At 36.7% G+C, this 13,838-nt stretch overlaps 2 protein-coding genes across 3 annotated transcripts in view; both read right to left on the bottom strand.

Moving 5' to 3' along the window:
- LOC113233742 overlaps nt 1–13,838 on the bottom strand; it is a 61,390-nt gene that overhangs the window by 9,508 nt on the left and 38,044 nt on the right. The window lies entirely within an intron of this gene.
- Nucleotides 9,790–11,830, bottom strand: LOC113233741 (glycerophosphodiester phosphodiesterase GDPD6-like). Its single transcript, XM_026468929.1, has 2 exons — nt 11,818–11,830; nt 9,790–11,595 (listed from the first exon to the last, which is right to left on the bottom strand). Exon 2 carries the CDS (start codon nt 11,572–11,574, stop codon nt 10,453–10,455), a length of 1,122 nt encoding a protein of 373 aa, XP_026324714.1. The 5' UTR covers nt 11,575–11,595; nt 11,818–11,830; the 3' UTR covers nt 9,790–10,452.

The following is a 13,838-nucleotide window of genomic DNA, read 5'->3' as shown; positions in this document are numbered from 1 at the left end:
GATTTAAATCACGTATATTTGTTTTTTCAAACAAACCAACGTTTCGGGCCCTTTACAAGTCCCACCGTCACGACTGACTGAGGTGGTGCAGTCATCAACCAGTTATGTTGAATATTAATGCAAACCCATTGACCTTTAATGTGCAAGCCACCCAATTCTTTCACTATAGTTACAAAAGTTATAAATTAAATACCTTATTTCTAATTTTACAAAGAGACATTCCAATTTACGCTACATTACGTTTTACAAATTATTTTATTTTAACAATATGTATTTTTATTAAGTTAAATTTATTATTAATTAATAATGGAAATTAGAATAAATTTAAACATATTAATTAGTACTGCAGTCTTACGTCTGTTTCGGATTTTTCATCAGAGGAAATACTGGATACCAAGCTGGTGGTACGGATAAACCATCTTCCCTGTTGAAATTAGGATGTTTTTATAATTTCAATGGCCTCTTACAGCATCCTGAGTAGATAACGGTCTTCTTTTGCAAGGGACCGAAACGTTAGTTTGTTTGAAATAACAAACATACATAATTTAAATCCAGAAAAATAGTTTCATTTCCTTTGTGTAACAATCGCGAAAACCTAAAAACTTGATATGGATAACTACATTCACATAATGTTTTAATTTTTTTTTTTGCACGCGATTAAATCCCGATTTTAAAAGAAAATAATGTGTGAAAATCGTGAAAGAATAAATTAATGTGACATCAAAAAAAAATTGAAAGTACAATTTCTTCGAAAAAAATTCTACTACACAATGTGGAATTCATAATTTTTTTCCATCCTTTATGGGAATTCATCATTCAAAAAAAGAGTGTCAAATGGTCAAATGTGTCAAAACAAAAAGGAGTCTCACTCAAATTCTTGTGCAAAGGATATAAAAAATAACCCCAATCTACCGATTACCATCACCTTATTTTGGGCGGAATTTTTTTATAACCTCGAGCTGGCAATAATCACTAACGCCATGGTGGCAAGTCACGTCATTTAAAAAAGTTAGGTGAAATGAAGGAAATAAAAACGTAGAAAGAACTTTCTTTTTTAATTCACTCAATAACGTAGAATTCTTAAAAAAAAATACAAATTTAAAATATTGGTGTTGACTCAAACCATTAGGAGGCACAAAGTTAGAAAAAAGCACAATTTTCAGCTATGAAACAGTACTGGATAGATTTTGAAAGTGGTACAGTGTTCAACGTTGCAATATAAACAATCTGTGCTCTTTTTCCAGGCGTTGGCTGTCGATATTTTGTTCACTTTACTATTTGACACCACCAAACTCTACAAGTCCATGTCCGTATCTACTGCAATATAAAAGTGATATGACCAAACTCAGCGTTTAATATACGCGAATATGAGTACGCAATATTGCAAACGGGGATTAAATTAATTTATAGGTATCTACTTGTAATTCCTATGTTTCCCGGTTGTAGCGAATTATTAGCCTGACAACCACTCCAATTGCTTGGTCTCAAACTGATAAATTCCTTGTACTATTACTATGAATTCACTCTGGGGCACTTTCCAGAACACCCAGACGGAACCAATTTAGAAATGTTCATTTTTCAGTTTCCGGGAATCGAACCCGAAACATCCACATCCAGCGGCCACAATAAGCAACACGAAAGATTAAAAACGTAAGCAAATATGCAATGTTTGAGTTTGGAATTTTAGTTTTTACGTTTTATATTAAAAAAAAATATTTTGATGAAAAAGTATTATTTTTTCGAGGTTAATTTGTATTTGGATATTCGCACAGGTGAAGTAAAATATAACATTTAGATAAATTTGTGTTACAATTTTCGTATGAACACTCATAATAAAACAACTGGTGAATTAGTATCGAGCACAGAGACACAGCGGTAAAGCGTGGGTATCTGGCTCCGTATTGCTGTCAAATAAATAATACTCGATCATATTAAACGACGCATGATTCGAAAGAAGCTTCATACTTGACATTGTAGTTTAATTTCGTCGAGTATTACTTATTTCACACTAATTGTTTCGGAGAATGTCGAATGGAGAACGAAAGATGACCCCCTGTGTCGGTACCTTTAGTGAATACAGAAATAATGTTGCAATATTGCAATCATTGCAATATTATTTGTGTATTCTAATACCATAATACACTCAGATCCAGTTCCTCACTGGCAGCACAGTGAACGTTTCAAAAACAATCACCTTAAAATTTTATTGAACAACTCAATAGTAGCTCCAATGCGGAAAAGCACAAAAAAATGATGCGTTTGTAACCACTTTTTACGAAATTGGAAAGTTATTAGTTAAATTTTTTTTTCTTCAAATATAAATATTAATTTAGCCATATATGGTAGTCATTTGAGTGCCTGAGGGTTGGCAAAATATTTATTTAATTTTGAGGGTATTAAAAATCTCATTACAGTCGCTCGACCATTAGTTGTGAAACAATTTTTAATATTATGTAGCGAGCTATTTGGGTCAGAAGGGTCGCAACCTTGGCAGGGCCGTCACCAGGTCATTTGTAGCCTTAAATGTTGAAAAGTATTAGATTGTAGTGAGGCGCAGAGTGATCAATATATATATTGCAATAAATTGTGTAACTGAACGGTGTCCCTTTAATATATGATACTATGTTACTTAAAAGGAATGAATCCGTATAATTGATCCTTTATATTGGCACCATAAAAACACGTGTCTTTTTTTTCACATTACGTCGGTTCGAATAGCAGGTGAGGCAAGTAACTTATTAAAAATATTTGAATGCAGAATTACTTATTTTTATAATAATGTCTCCATGAAGCAAAATATCCCATCTACAATATTTAAACTTGCCCTCCGTATTTCAAAACGGTGGGACACTCTGGCTACCTCGTTGGAACGCATTCTAGACCATTTTAAAGTAGGTAAAAAAAATGATTCCGTGTTCACTTTTTAAGTGGGTATTTTTTCTAAGGTTGTTGGTTGACCGTCTTTAACTTGTAATTAAGAGTATTGAATGTTACGATGTTTCACTTATTTCTATGATATTCAAATATTTTTTGTGAAATTACTCCTACTACTAGTTTGTTATAATTATTAATACAAAGATCGAACATTAAGAAAAATTCCTTCGATTCGGCTGGATTCAAACCTGCGCCTTCAAGCAATTCGTGCTAGACTAATCTAGGGAATAAACCACCAGACCTTACGAATTTTTCTATATGCTTGTTGCAAATCTTTGTGTATTTGGCTTCTAACTCTTACTACCTTTTCTGCAAATATTAGGTCACTTAAGAGGTAGTACCTACCTCTACTCCTAACTATACCTAACTCTCTAATGTTAAACTACACTATATTATGGTTGTAATATTTTCCGAGAGAACCCCTAGACTGAAGCCTGTTCAATTAATTGCGTCTATTAGAGCACACAATGGAACTACTGCCCAATACGCGTCTGGTTAAACCCTCAGAGGGGAATACATCATGCGCGCTTATTTGTGTAAAAAGGCCATTACTAAAACCATTTTATTTGCCTCTGATATGTGGAACAACTCACGCGTACGGGTTAGGTGAATTATTATAACAATCATAATTTGGAAAACAATGTAATTATTACCATTATCATGCTCGTCCTGATCCTGTACACAAGTCTTCCCCAAGAAGACAACATAGAAAGACCAATTTGGTAATGTTTACTTGTTACTAGTTGCAAAATGCAACTACCGAGTTGTAACAATAAATATCGACTACTAAATCTGATGTATAAAGAGGCGTACCTTCAGATTCCGATATATTATAGCTTCTTCTTTTTATGGTGTCGATGACTCTTTTATTACAGGCATGACCTCTTACAGGTATTAGGCCACGAGGGGCACACGAGCGAGTACTATATGGACTGGACGAAGAAGTCGTGTGCCAGGTGGTAAGCGACACGCCTGTCCATAACAATTGCAGTGCCACTCAAAGCTTTAAATCACATGGGTCAGAGGGGCACTGCCACTGTGCCTGTCACCTTGAGACACAAGAAGACAAGTCCCATGTGCCTGTAACTTCACCAGCACCCTTACCCTTCAAAAACCGGAACGCAGTGATGGTCAGATTACTGCTTGGTACCAGAAATAGGTAAAGTGGCAGTACTTCTCTGGACGAACTCTAACACAAGGCACCCTGCTGCTAAATAAAAGCTGAATCTGAAGAGTCCCACCAGGGTGTGAAGTCGATTCACCTTCCACAAGGCCACCGTAGATAACAACCTATTATTTATTAGTTATCATGCTTTTAAAGACATTATGTATTCAATGGAAAATATGACCTACTAAACAACTACAAGTACTCGAAACAGCTGTTTTTTACGATTTCAGAGAGATCCCCAATATAAGAGTTTGGATTCGTATATGAGCATACACTTAAAAAGAAGGACCTCCAACAATGAATTACTTTTTGTTGAACTATGTGGCATGGCTAAAATTTGGGCGTGACGCTTAACAACATTTAAATTGCCTCTGTGGCCGAACAGTTACTATGCTGGTTTGCACGCAGAGGTCCCGGGTTCGATTCCCGGGCAGGGAGAAATAATTGGCCTATATTTATTTCTCCCGTGAGTTTGGGTATAATTTATGGTTGTCTATGTGTGTGTCTGTGGCATGCACGATACAGGATTGCCCTCTAGCGCGGGATTAACAAAAAAACATTGAAGATAAGTTGTCTCGTAATAAGAGACGAAGGGCACTATAAACTCTAATTTTTTATCGTTGTTTATAGCCAAGTAATACATTCTCTCATCTGACAATAGGTATAGTGTAGTATGTAAGTAGTTAACAACGAAACGATTGCTTGCTTAGAAGTCCCTATTCACTATAGCCTTGAAACGCACATTCAATCCCAACACATAGCTTCAAACATTACAAATAGAAGAGTCATTATTATTCTTTTTTCGTAAATACCAAATTATCTTTTCCCTTGGACAAATTTGAAGTCAGCGTTATGTCTCATAGAAATTAAAGGAATATGCTCTTTCTTAACTGCGCGTGTAATTTTGTTGTCATGTACAGACCTTATATTGAGCTGTTGACATTTTACGTGTTTGTCTGGACAGCCTATTTGGAGGCTATGTGGTTTTGTTATGGATTTGGCAATGAAAATAGGGCATTATGAAAATTATTTACATAGTAATTTAGTAGGAGTAGAGCTCTTTGTGAAAGAGTTCGTCCAGGGAAGTACTGCCACCTTACCTATTTCTGCCACCAAGCAGTGATGTAAGCTTTATTGCGTTCCGGTTTTGAAGGGTAAGTAAGGGCGCTGGTGAAATTACAGGCACATGAGACTTGTCAACTTATATCTCAGGGTGACGAGAGTAGTGGCCCAGCTCAAAAGCTGCACTGCTACTGTTATGGAAGGCGTTTCGCTTACCATCGGCTCACGGCTTGTTCATCCCGTCACGTGGTATCATAAAATTAAAATAAAATAAAATAAAAAATACAAATCGAATACATAGACCTAATAAAAAATTCGTACCCTCGTCGGCAAAAGTGCTCTCACATAAAATGAATAAAAATAATACGAACCACATCAAACAAATTATGCATATATATGTGATATTTTTAACTCTCCTATTTAAGCATAAAAAAGTTATCGACTGATTTCGTTCATAGAATCTGTAAACTTTGACATGAACATATGACTACGCTGTACCCTTAATTTTTGTTTTTAGTTTGTATTTTTGACCGAGGTAATCACAAAAAAATATATATGAATATCACGGCGGTAGAACATTGTGAAATTCAAAAAATCAATAATACATTGACGGCTCCTGTGGTGGCTTGCACACCGGTTTTCGTTGTGTCGCCATCTTTGAGGTCCCGGGTTTGATCCCCGGCCGGGTTAGTGTAGAAAACGAACTTTTCTACACTGTCTCGGGTCTGAGTGTTATGGTACTGTCGTTGTTTAGGATTTCACTTTCCCTTTTGGATCAGAGCAATGTATGTGATGACGTCTAATAATTATATCCGTACCTGAGAAGCATAACACTGGTACTCCATTTTTTACGATTTTGAGTTTTTAACGGTATCCTACATAATTTTTCGAGCTCTATCGACTTTTAAAACTGTGTCTACGAAATTCGCCATAGGTACTGAGTTCTTAAAAATATTTTGATGTAAGACCACTAGCCAATACGAATCATTTTATTGTAAGTTTGGAGTTACAGTGTTATGCTCAATTTTAGTATAGATACAGTATAATGTTATAAGATAACGAAAACAAATTATTTATTTTATTTATTGAATGAAGATAAACTTTCATAGATTTCTCATAGATGGCACTACGGTAAAAAACCGGAACAAAGATCTGCAACAAGCACATAGAAAAATTCATTGGGTTTGCTGGATCGTTCCGTAGCTTAGTTGGGAGAGCGTCGGCGTGGTATGCTGACGACACTAGTAGAGTATTTTCCATGCCATTTAGAGTATTTTGCATTTCCATTATACCAAACTAGTAGAGTAATTTCACAAACAAATAATTGAATATTACGGTAGTGACACATCGTGATGTCAATAAACTTCATAATACAATGCATTGAATACTTTTAATTAGCATTACAAAATTAAATGAATTTGGTTATATGGGAAAAATTAAACAATTACAGGCATTCGTAAATCGGGAGTTGTTTGTAACTTCACAACAGTATTGACATCCTACAATATACATGCTAATGATTGTTTTGCTAAAAAAAGGAAGGGGCATTGCCCCGACACTGACTTTAACCATGTCCTTGGTGTTAGTTGAAAAGCATTCAAAATTATAGCCAAGCAAATTAGCAATTTACACTTGAAACCAACGATATCTCTGTTAACGTTACCACCGGGTGCGATTGTGGTCAAACGCAAGCCTTTAAAGTAAAAAAAAACCTAACGCAACCAAAATATTACTTGTTGTTGGTATTCATTCTACTACTACTAGTCTACTGTACTACCTACGATACTGATACTCTTTGACAAAATTCAACACTAAAACAAAACACTATTTATTATTATTAATAGTTTGGAATATAATAGTTTCCGTCAATGCTCTTGTCTATAGTAGATTGAAGTCTTTGCTCGAAACCGTGAAATTCGCTAAACTATACAATTAATTCATAAGATAAGACATTCTAGTTGCTAGCTGTAAATAGTTCACATTTATCATTTACAACATTTAGCACACTAAACATCAACTTTGGACTACTGTTATCTCAAGCGACAAACAGTTGAATTTCAATCTTATAGCGTTACACTTGGCGACTTTTAGCAGCGATGCAAACGCGATACAAACGCGATGCACGTTTTAAATTAATTAACTAATTTAATGTGTTTATTAATTTCACTTCCCCAAAATCAACGAAGTGCCGTTCATGGACTTACTTAGTATAATTTTACGTTTTAGTTTATGTCTAATTATTAATAAGTTTTTGTACATTTTTAGAAGTCGGGAACAAAGAAATTGTAATATAGTGTATTTTAGAATGGATGCGAGAACACAACGCAATTGATTCACTTCGACCGTAGATTAGGTAACGTTCATGTACATGTTCACGTACGTTCCATTTTAAGTATGATTGAATCTTTACCCCTTTACCTCTCTTTACCTAAAGTATTGGTTATTTTATAGCACATACAACATTAAAGCTATAAAATACCCAATCATATAACCTATTAAACAATAATGACATAAAGTAAAAAATAAAACACAATGTGATAAAAATGTTTAGACAATATTTAAATGATAGATACGAAAGTTACCAAAGGAACGTTTTGACGAGAGACCTGCCAATGTCAATGTCACTTTGAGATTGAGAACAGTGCGACCATTTGTGGCAGATTTCTGCCATTCGGGTAGATTTAATTTTTATTCATTTTCAATGCGGCAGAACATGTTAACGTTGTATTAAATGTGGCAGAGTTTGGCAGATTTAGGAATATTCAGCAAGTTCTTTATTATTTTTAGGAACAAACTGAAAACTTTTTGTTTTCTGCTACTACGAACAAACATCTGAAGCGAAATACAGGACAATGTTATAAACATAACCTACATCAACTTTTTAACCACAGTTTCTACAGGCTGTACTAAATTAGCTTTTTCGATGCTTTGATAATGAATCACAAGTATTGATAGGTCTCTTTAATGCACGTCGTCAAAAACACTGGGTCACAAAATATACGGGATGTCGCCATCCTTCTTTACAATTAACAAAACAGAATATATTGCATATACAGCTTTTTCGTACATAATTATTCAACATAAGCGACTGTATCCATGCAGTCGCACGTTCGCATCGTTGCAATTGCGCGTTCCACGAACGCGCGTTTGAACCGCTGCTAGAAGTCGCCGATTGTTACCACTCTTAACTGCCAAACTTGATGTGCTCTTTACCCTGTACTATTGAACCCCTTCCATGGATTTTCGTCATTCTAACAAGCCGAAATTTTATAACAGCCTATGACAGGTGGCGCTACGACAAAAAAGCCTCTTAAACACCCAGTTTAAAAATCCGCAATAAGCACGTAGACACATTCGTAAGACCTGCTGACTCGAGACGTAGCTCCGTTGACAGACCGACAGCCACGTTGAGGCGACTGACGCTGGTTCCACACCAGTAGGTAAGAAGGGATTTTTCTTTGTATTTATTCTTCTCTATATCAATAACAAACTAGAGTGTTTTCACAAAAAATAGACAAGTAACATAGGTAGTAAAACATTATATTCAGTGAAAAAAAATAACCACCTTTTAAATAAATTTGAAAATCAACGAATCGCTTATTATAGAAGCTGAATTTTTATAAACATACATTATAGATATGTGACTTGTCAACTTATGTTTCAAGGCACAGAAATCTAAATAATTTGTTTACAACAAGTTATTTAGTTTTCTATGTCTCAGGGTGATGGGCGCAGTGGCAGTGACCCTCAGATATTAGCGATTTAAAGCTCTGTGTAGTACTGGAGCTTTTACATGTAGGCGCGTCGCTTACCACCAGGCGCACTACATGTTCGTCCCGTCGCCGGTATAATAAAAAAACTTATAACATTGCCCATTAAATGAATTTATGGCGACTATCAAGTATAATAATAATGGTTTATTATATCAACACAATGAGCTCGATCTTATATTAAAACAAAACACTTAAGCTGCTTTTCCACCGGCGAGGCGAGAGAGGCAGCGCGAGGATAACAAAATAGTACCGAGTATTAAAAAAACCGACCACAAAAGTCATTAATAACATAAAAAAACATACAGTCGAATTGAGAACCTCCTCCTTTTTGAAGTAGGTTAAATTACACTGTTTAACGTATATACAGTGTTTTTTTAAATGGATTCGAAACCATAGACGATTCAAGGAAAATGTGTTAGGAACCATTAAGTCTTTTTTTGTGAATACAATTTTGGCATAGTCAATTTTTTGGTCAAACGAAATTGTCCATAAAAATGAATAAAATTGATCAAAATTTTTTTTAGTGCTGATCGACTCAGTTTTATATAAGGATCACTTCATTGTAAGGAACAAAAAAATCGGGAGCGCGGAAGTTAATCAAATTTAATAAAATGTTTTTCACACAAAGTGAATAAAATTGACATTTTTTTTTGTAATGTTGATAGACTCAGCGTCTTGTAAAGATGATTTCATTGTATGGGACGAAGAAATTCAGGACAGCAGAAGTTGGTTAAATTTAATAAAACGATTTTTCATACAAAATTAAGGAAATTGACATATTTCTCATATATATAAGAAACTGAGTCTATATGCTCATAGACTCAGTTTCTTATAAATTGTTAGTTACTGAGCCTCTCAATTATAAGGTTATCACCAGGCCCTTTTATCTACCAAAACATAGCGGCACCTACGTGTGTTTTAGCAACCAACTATTATTATTTTTCGTTATATTGACTAAATGGCGTGAAAATGTTCTCAACAATAGTCGTCCTATGTAGTAGAAACGTCACTAATTTTCCAGCGCTCATAAGCGCTAGCTGTTCGTAACATGTACTACATAAATATTTGCTATCCTGTAGCACCGAGTCACTGTGCTAGATTTCGTAGCGGGTCAAAGGAAGGAAGTTAACGAATGGAGGGATATCCACCTTCGTAGCTATGAACTTCTAGTGCGTTTTTATATCGACTTATTCAAATGTTAGGTTATAAATATACATTCGAAGTATCTTTAACTTACTCATTTTAACCTTTATTATCATCTTTGCATTGTTTAAATTTTCAATAATAAATTTAATGTTCTATTCATAAAGGTACAATGAATAGGGTACAATAAAATTTAGATAATGGACAAACAATGTCGGTGAGTATATTTTTACGCACTGATACCACTATGTTAAAATCAAATGTTAATTATGATTGTAGTATGTTACAAACGTGGGCATGTTTTCGGTGTTCTATATTTAGTAATGAATCCAGCAGCACATTTTAGAACGAACAAACACGGCTTTGTTTACTTTATATGCATCGCCCTCGAACACGTACTGGTATATCAGGCTGATCAGAAAAGAGACCATCTATACCCGTGGCAAAGTAAGCTTCCAGTTCAGCACTTAAATCACCAATTGCAGCATCTGACACGTCTTCACTTCGAAATTCTGCAGGAAGAAAACCATTTTCAGCGCGGTAAGTATACGGATGCACCTTTAACCCTACCATATGAGCGTCTGAGACAAAATTAGTAGGTGTACTAAGTCTGTTTGCATCATCCCGCGGTATAATATAGGACTTATCCGGGCCGACTGCTGCTGCGTATTTCGCTACTTCTTTTAGCCCAGCTGGATTAGCCATGTCACCGTAAGTGAGCCCCGTACCAAGCACAACCTGATCATACGGCTGTTTCAACTTATCACTCTCATACAATTGCAGTAACCGAAGTTCAGTCAAATTTTTAAGTTCTTTCAAATTGTTCACTTCAAATGACTGTATGTAAACAGGTGCCTGAGGTCCGCTGTAACCATTTCTGTGAAACGTATCGACAACAAGTTGCTCCATTGGTAATCCTAGGCGCTTGAAATGTGTACTATGTTTTATTTCTGGGTAAAGGCCAATTTGACGATGTTGGCTAGCCTCCATATTTTTGACTAAGTCGATGATTTCCTGGAAGGTTGGTACAGTGAAACTGCCGTTCATTCGAGCGTTGCCAGGTCGAATATTCGGTATCCGTTCCTTACACCGCAATGTTTTTATTTCAGCAAGTGTGAAGTCTTCTGTGAACCAGCCAGTCAGTTCTTGATTGTCGATAGTTTGGGTACGTTTGCGAAGAGCGAATTCAGTGACGTGAGAAACATCTGTAGTCTCGCTTAGTTCACTGTCGTGTCTTGCTATTAGGTGACCATCTTTGGTCATCACGAGATCGGGTTCAACGTAGTCAGCACCCATAGTGATAGCAAGAGCGTACGCGCCAAGAGTGTGTTCTGGCACATAACCACTGGCGCCTCTATGGGCTATTACAGTAGGGCGGCACGTATCTGCTGCTCTTCTGGTATTCTCCTGGCAGCATTCAATTGTCACTGGCGTCGCGAACACGGCACGTGTACTAATGACGAGAAGAAAACATATCCGTGTCTCGTATCTCATTTTTAACAAGGTCTTCAAATCCTAAGCAAGAAATGGAGAATGTTATTATAATATACACCTAAAAATTTAATACACATCAAGAAATTAATTGATTTTCTAATCACAAGATTATCATTTAAATCGCATTATTGTTACAATCAAATTAATAATTACTTTGTTCAAAAATTAAATGCATTTACAATTAGAACGATATTATTAAATATAATTTATCAATAAATGTTAAAAAATATTTTTTATACATACGTTGTGATTGTGCACACTCGCGACGTGTAAATAAAGACACAATAAGTAGTAGATTCACTGAGCTCCTGATAAAGTGGAGTACAGTCGAGGAACAAAAATGGTTACTTTGCATAATACATTTCGTATAAACAGATGTTACGGTGTACAACTGAGCAATAATAATAAGTGTAGTGATCAAGGTAGAGGTTTTTATATACAATGCACTTGAGAATATGGAAATCTTCACGATCAGTTACAAATCAATCTTTATTCTTCAAGGTAAATTCCAATTTACTTTATTTCTAAACAAGTTGACGTCAACATATACTACGTTTATTCAAGACACTGTAAAGCATTGTTATAAATTGTTTACTTGTAAATTTTTAGTAACAGTAGAGGTCCTTGTGAAAAAAGTTCGTCCAGGGAAGTACTGCCACCTTACCCATGTCTGCCGCCAAGCAGTATGCGAGCATTACCATGTTCTAGTTTTGAAGGGTAAGGGTGCTGTTGAAATTATAGGCACATGGGACTTGTTAACTTATATCTCAGGGTGACGGGTGCATTAGCAGTGTTCCTCAAATCTTTACGATTTAAAGGTCTGAGTGACACTGCAATTATTAAGGACAAGCGTGTCGCTTACCACCACGTGCACGACTTGTTCGTACCGTCACTTAGTATTATAAAAAAAAACTTCAATTCTACATTGTAGCTATCTTCGTTCTGTACACTGAAAAAGGTGTTCAAATACGCGTACAAATGTGTGCAATAATACATGTTTATTAATAAGGTGGCTAACTTTGATACCCGACTTATTAGTAAACATGTATTATTGATTATACAGATAACGTTATACTACTTTAATGTCAGTCTATGACGTTAAAAGTTGTAACATTAACACGGCCATTAAGGAACATTCCCTGGCCTCCAGATTGTTCTAACTACAGTGCGATTAGATAATATCATATCTATTTACAATTAACTACAATGTGCGCCTCCCTCGAGGGGTCGCTAAGGACATAATACTTAATAATAACAATAAATGCGCATTTGACCTCCATCTCACTTGACGTAATATGCACACCTAAATAATGCCTATTCACTCTCGCCTTGAAAATGCCGATGTTATAGCGGTCTGGGAATAAACTGCATGCAGGGTATACCTCTTCTTAGCCGTTCGCCATTTTTAAATATGGAAGCGAAACGCTTCGTACAAATCCTTGGAATATCATAGCATTGGAACCCCAGCCTACCTCTAGTCCTCCGACGATGGAAACGGGAAGGCGTTATTAAATAAGACTGCGAATACAATTCACAATTTTGTATGGCAAATTGTACTGCACCTCTAGCGGTCACAAGAAAAAATAATAATGTATACATGACCCACGAGAGCTTCTCGATATATATTGTTCCTTACAACATTGTCCCTATCTACTAACCCGAGAGATAGGGTTTTCCGGAGAGACTACGAGCTCGACGGCAATCCAGGGTACGGCGGGCGTCCGGTCCAAGACCTCCGCCAGTTATACGTCTTCACGGGCGTCTCTGGCGGACCCGGACTTGGGTATCGACTCGCCGGGGTTTGTGGTTAACTGCAGGGACGAACATGTTCGTCTGCCCCGGTAGCATGTGACCGGGGCGTTCGTCTCGAGCGCAGCCTGTTCAAGCGAGCTTGCATAGGCCATAGTGCCTTTCCCGCGTTGATAGGGAGGGGCACTATAAACAAAACGAATGTAGAAATGTATGGGACTGCTCCTTACAATATCTATCGAACCGAGAGATTGGGTTTTCCGGAGAGACTACAGACTGGAAGGCAAGGCCAACGGCAGACGACTAGAGGGTACGGCGGACGCCCGGGCCAAGCCCTACGCCAGTTATACGCCTTCAACGGCGTCTTTGGCGGACCCGGGTTTGGGTATGGACTAGCCAAGGTTTGTGGTTAGCTGCAGGGACGAACACGTTCATCTGCCCCGGTGGTGTGTGGCCGGGGCGTTCGTCCTACGCGCAGCTAGCGCGTCTTAGAGGCGAGCAGATGCGCAGGACAC

The sequence above is a fragment of the Hyposmocoma kahamanoa genome, unplaced genomic scaffold (assembly GCF_003589595.1).
Source record: "Hyposmocoma kahamanoa isolate Upper Pololo Valley unplaced genomic scaffold, ASM358959v1 80, whole genome shotgun sequence".
NCBI classification, from domain to species: Eukaryota; Metazoa; Arthropoda; class Insecta; order Lepidoptera; family Cosmopterigidae; genus Hyposmocoma; species Hyposmocoma kahamanoa.
This window is presented reverse-complemented; position numbering and strand designations above follow the sequence as displayed.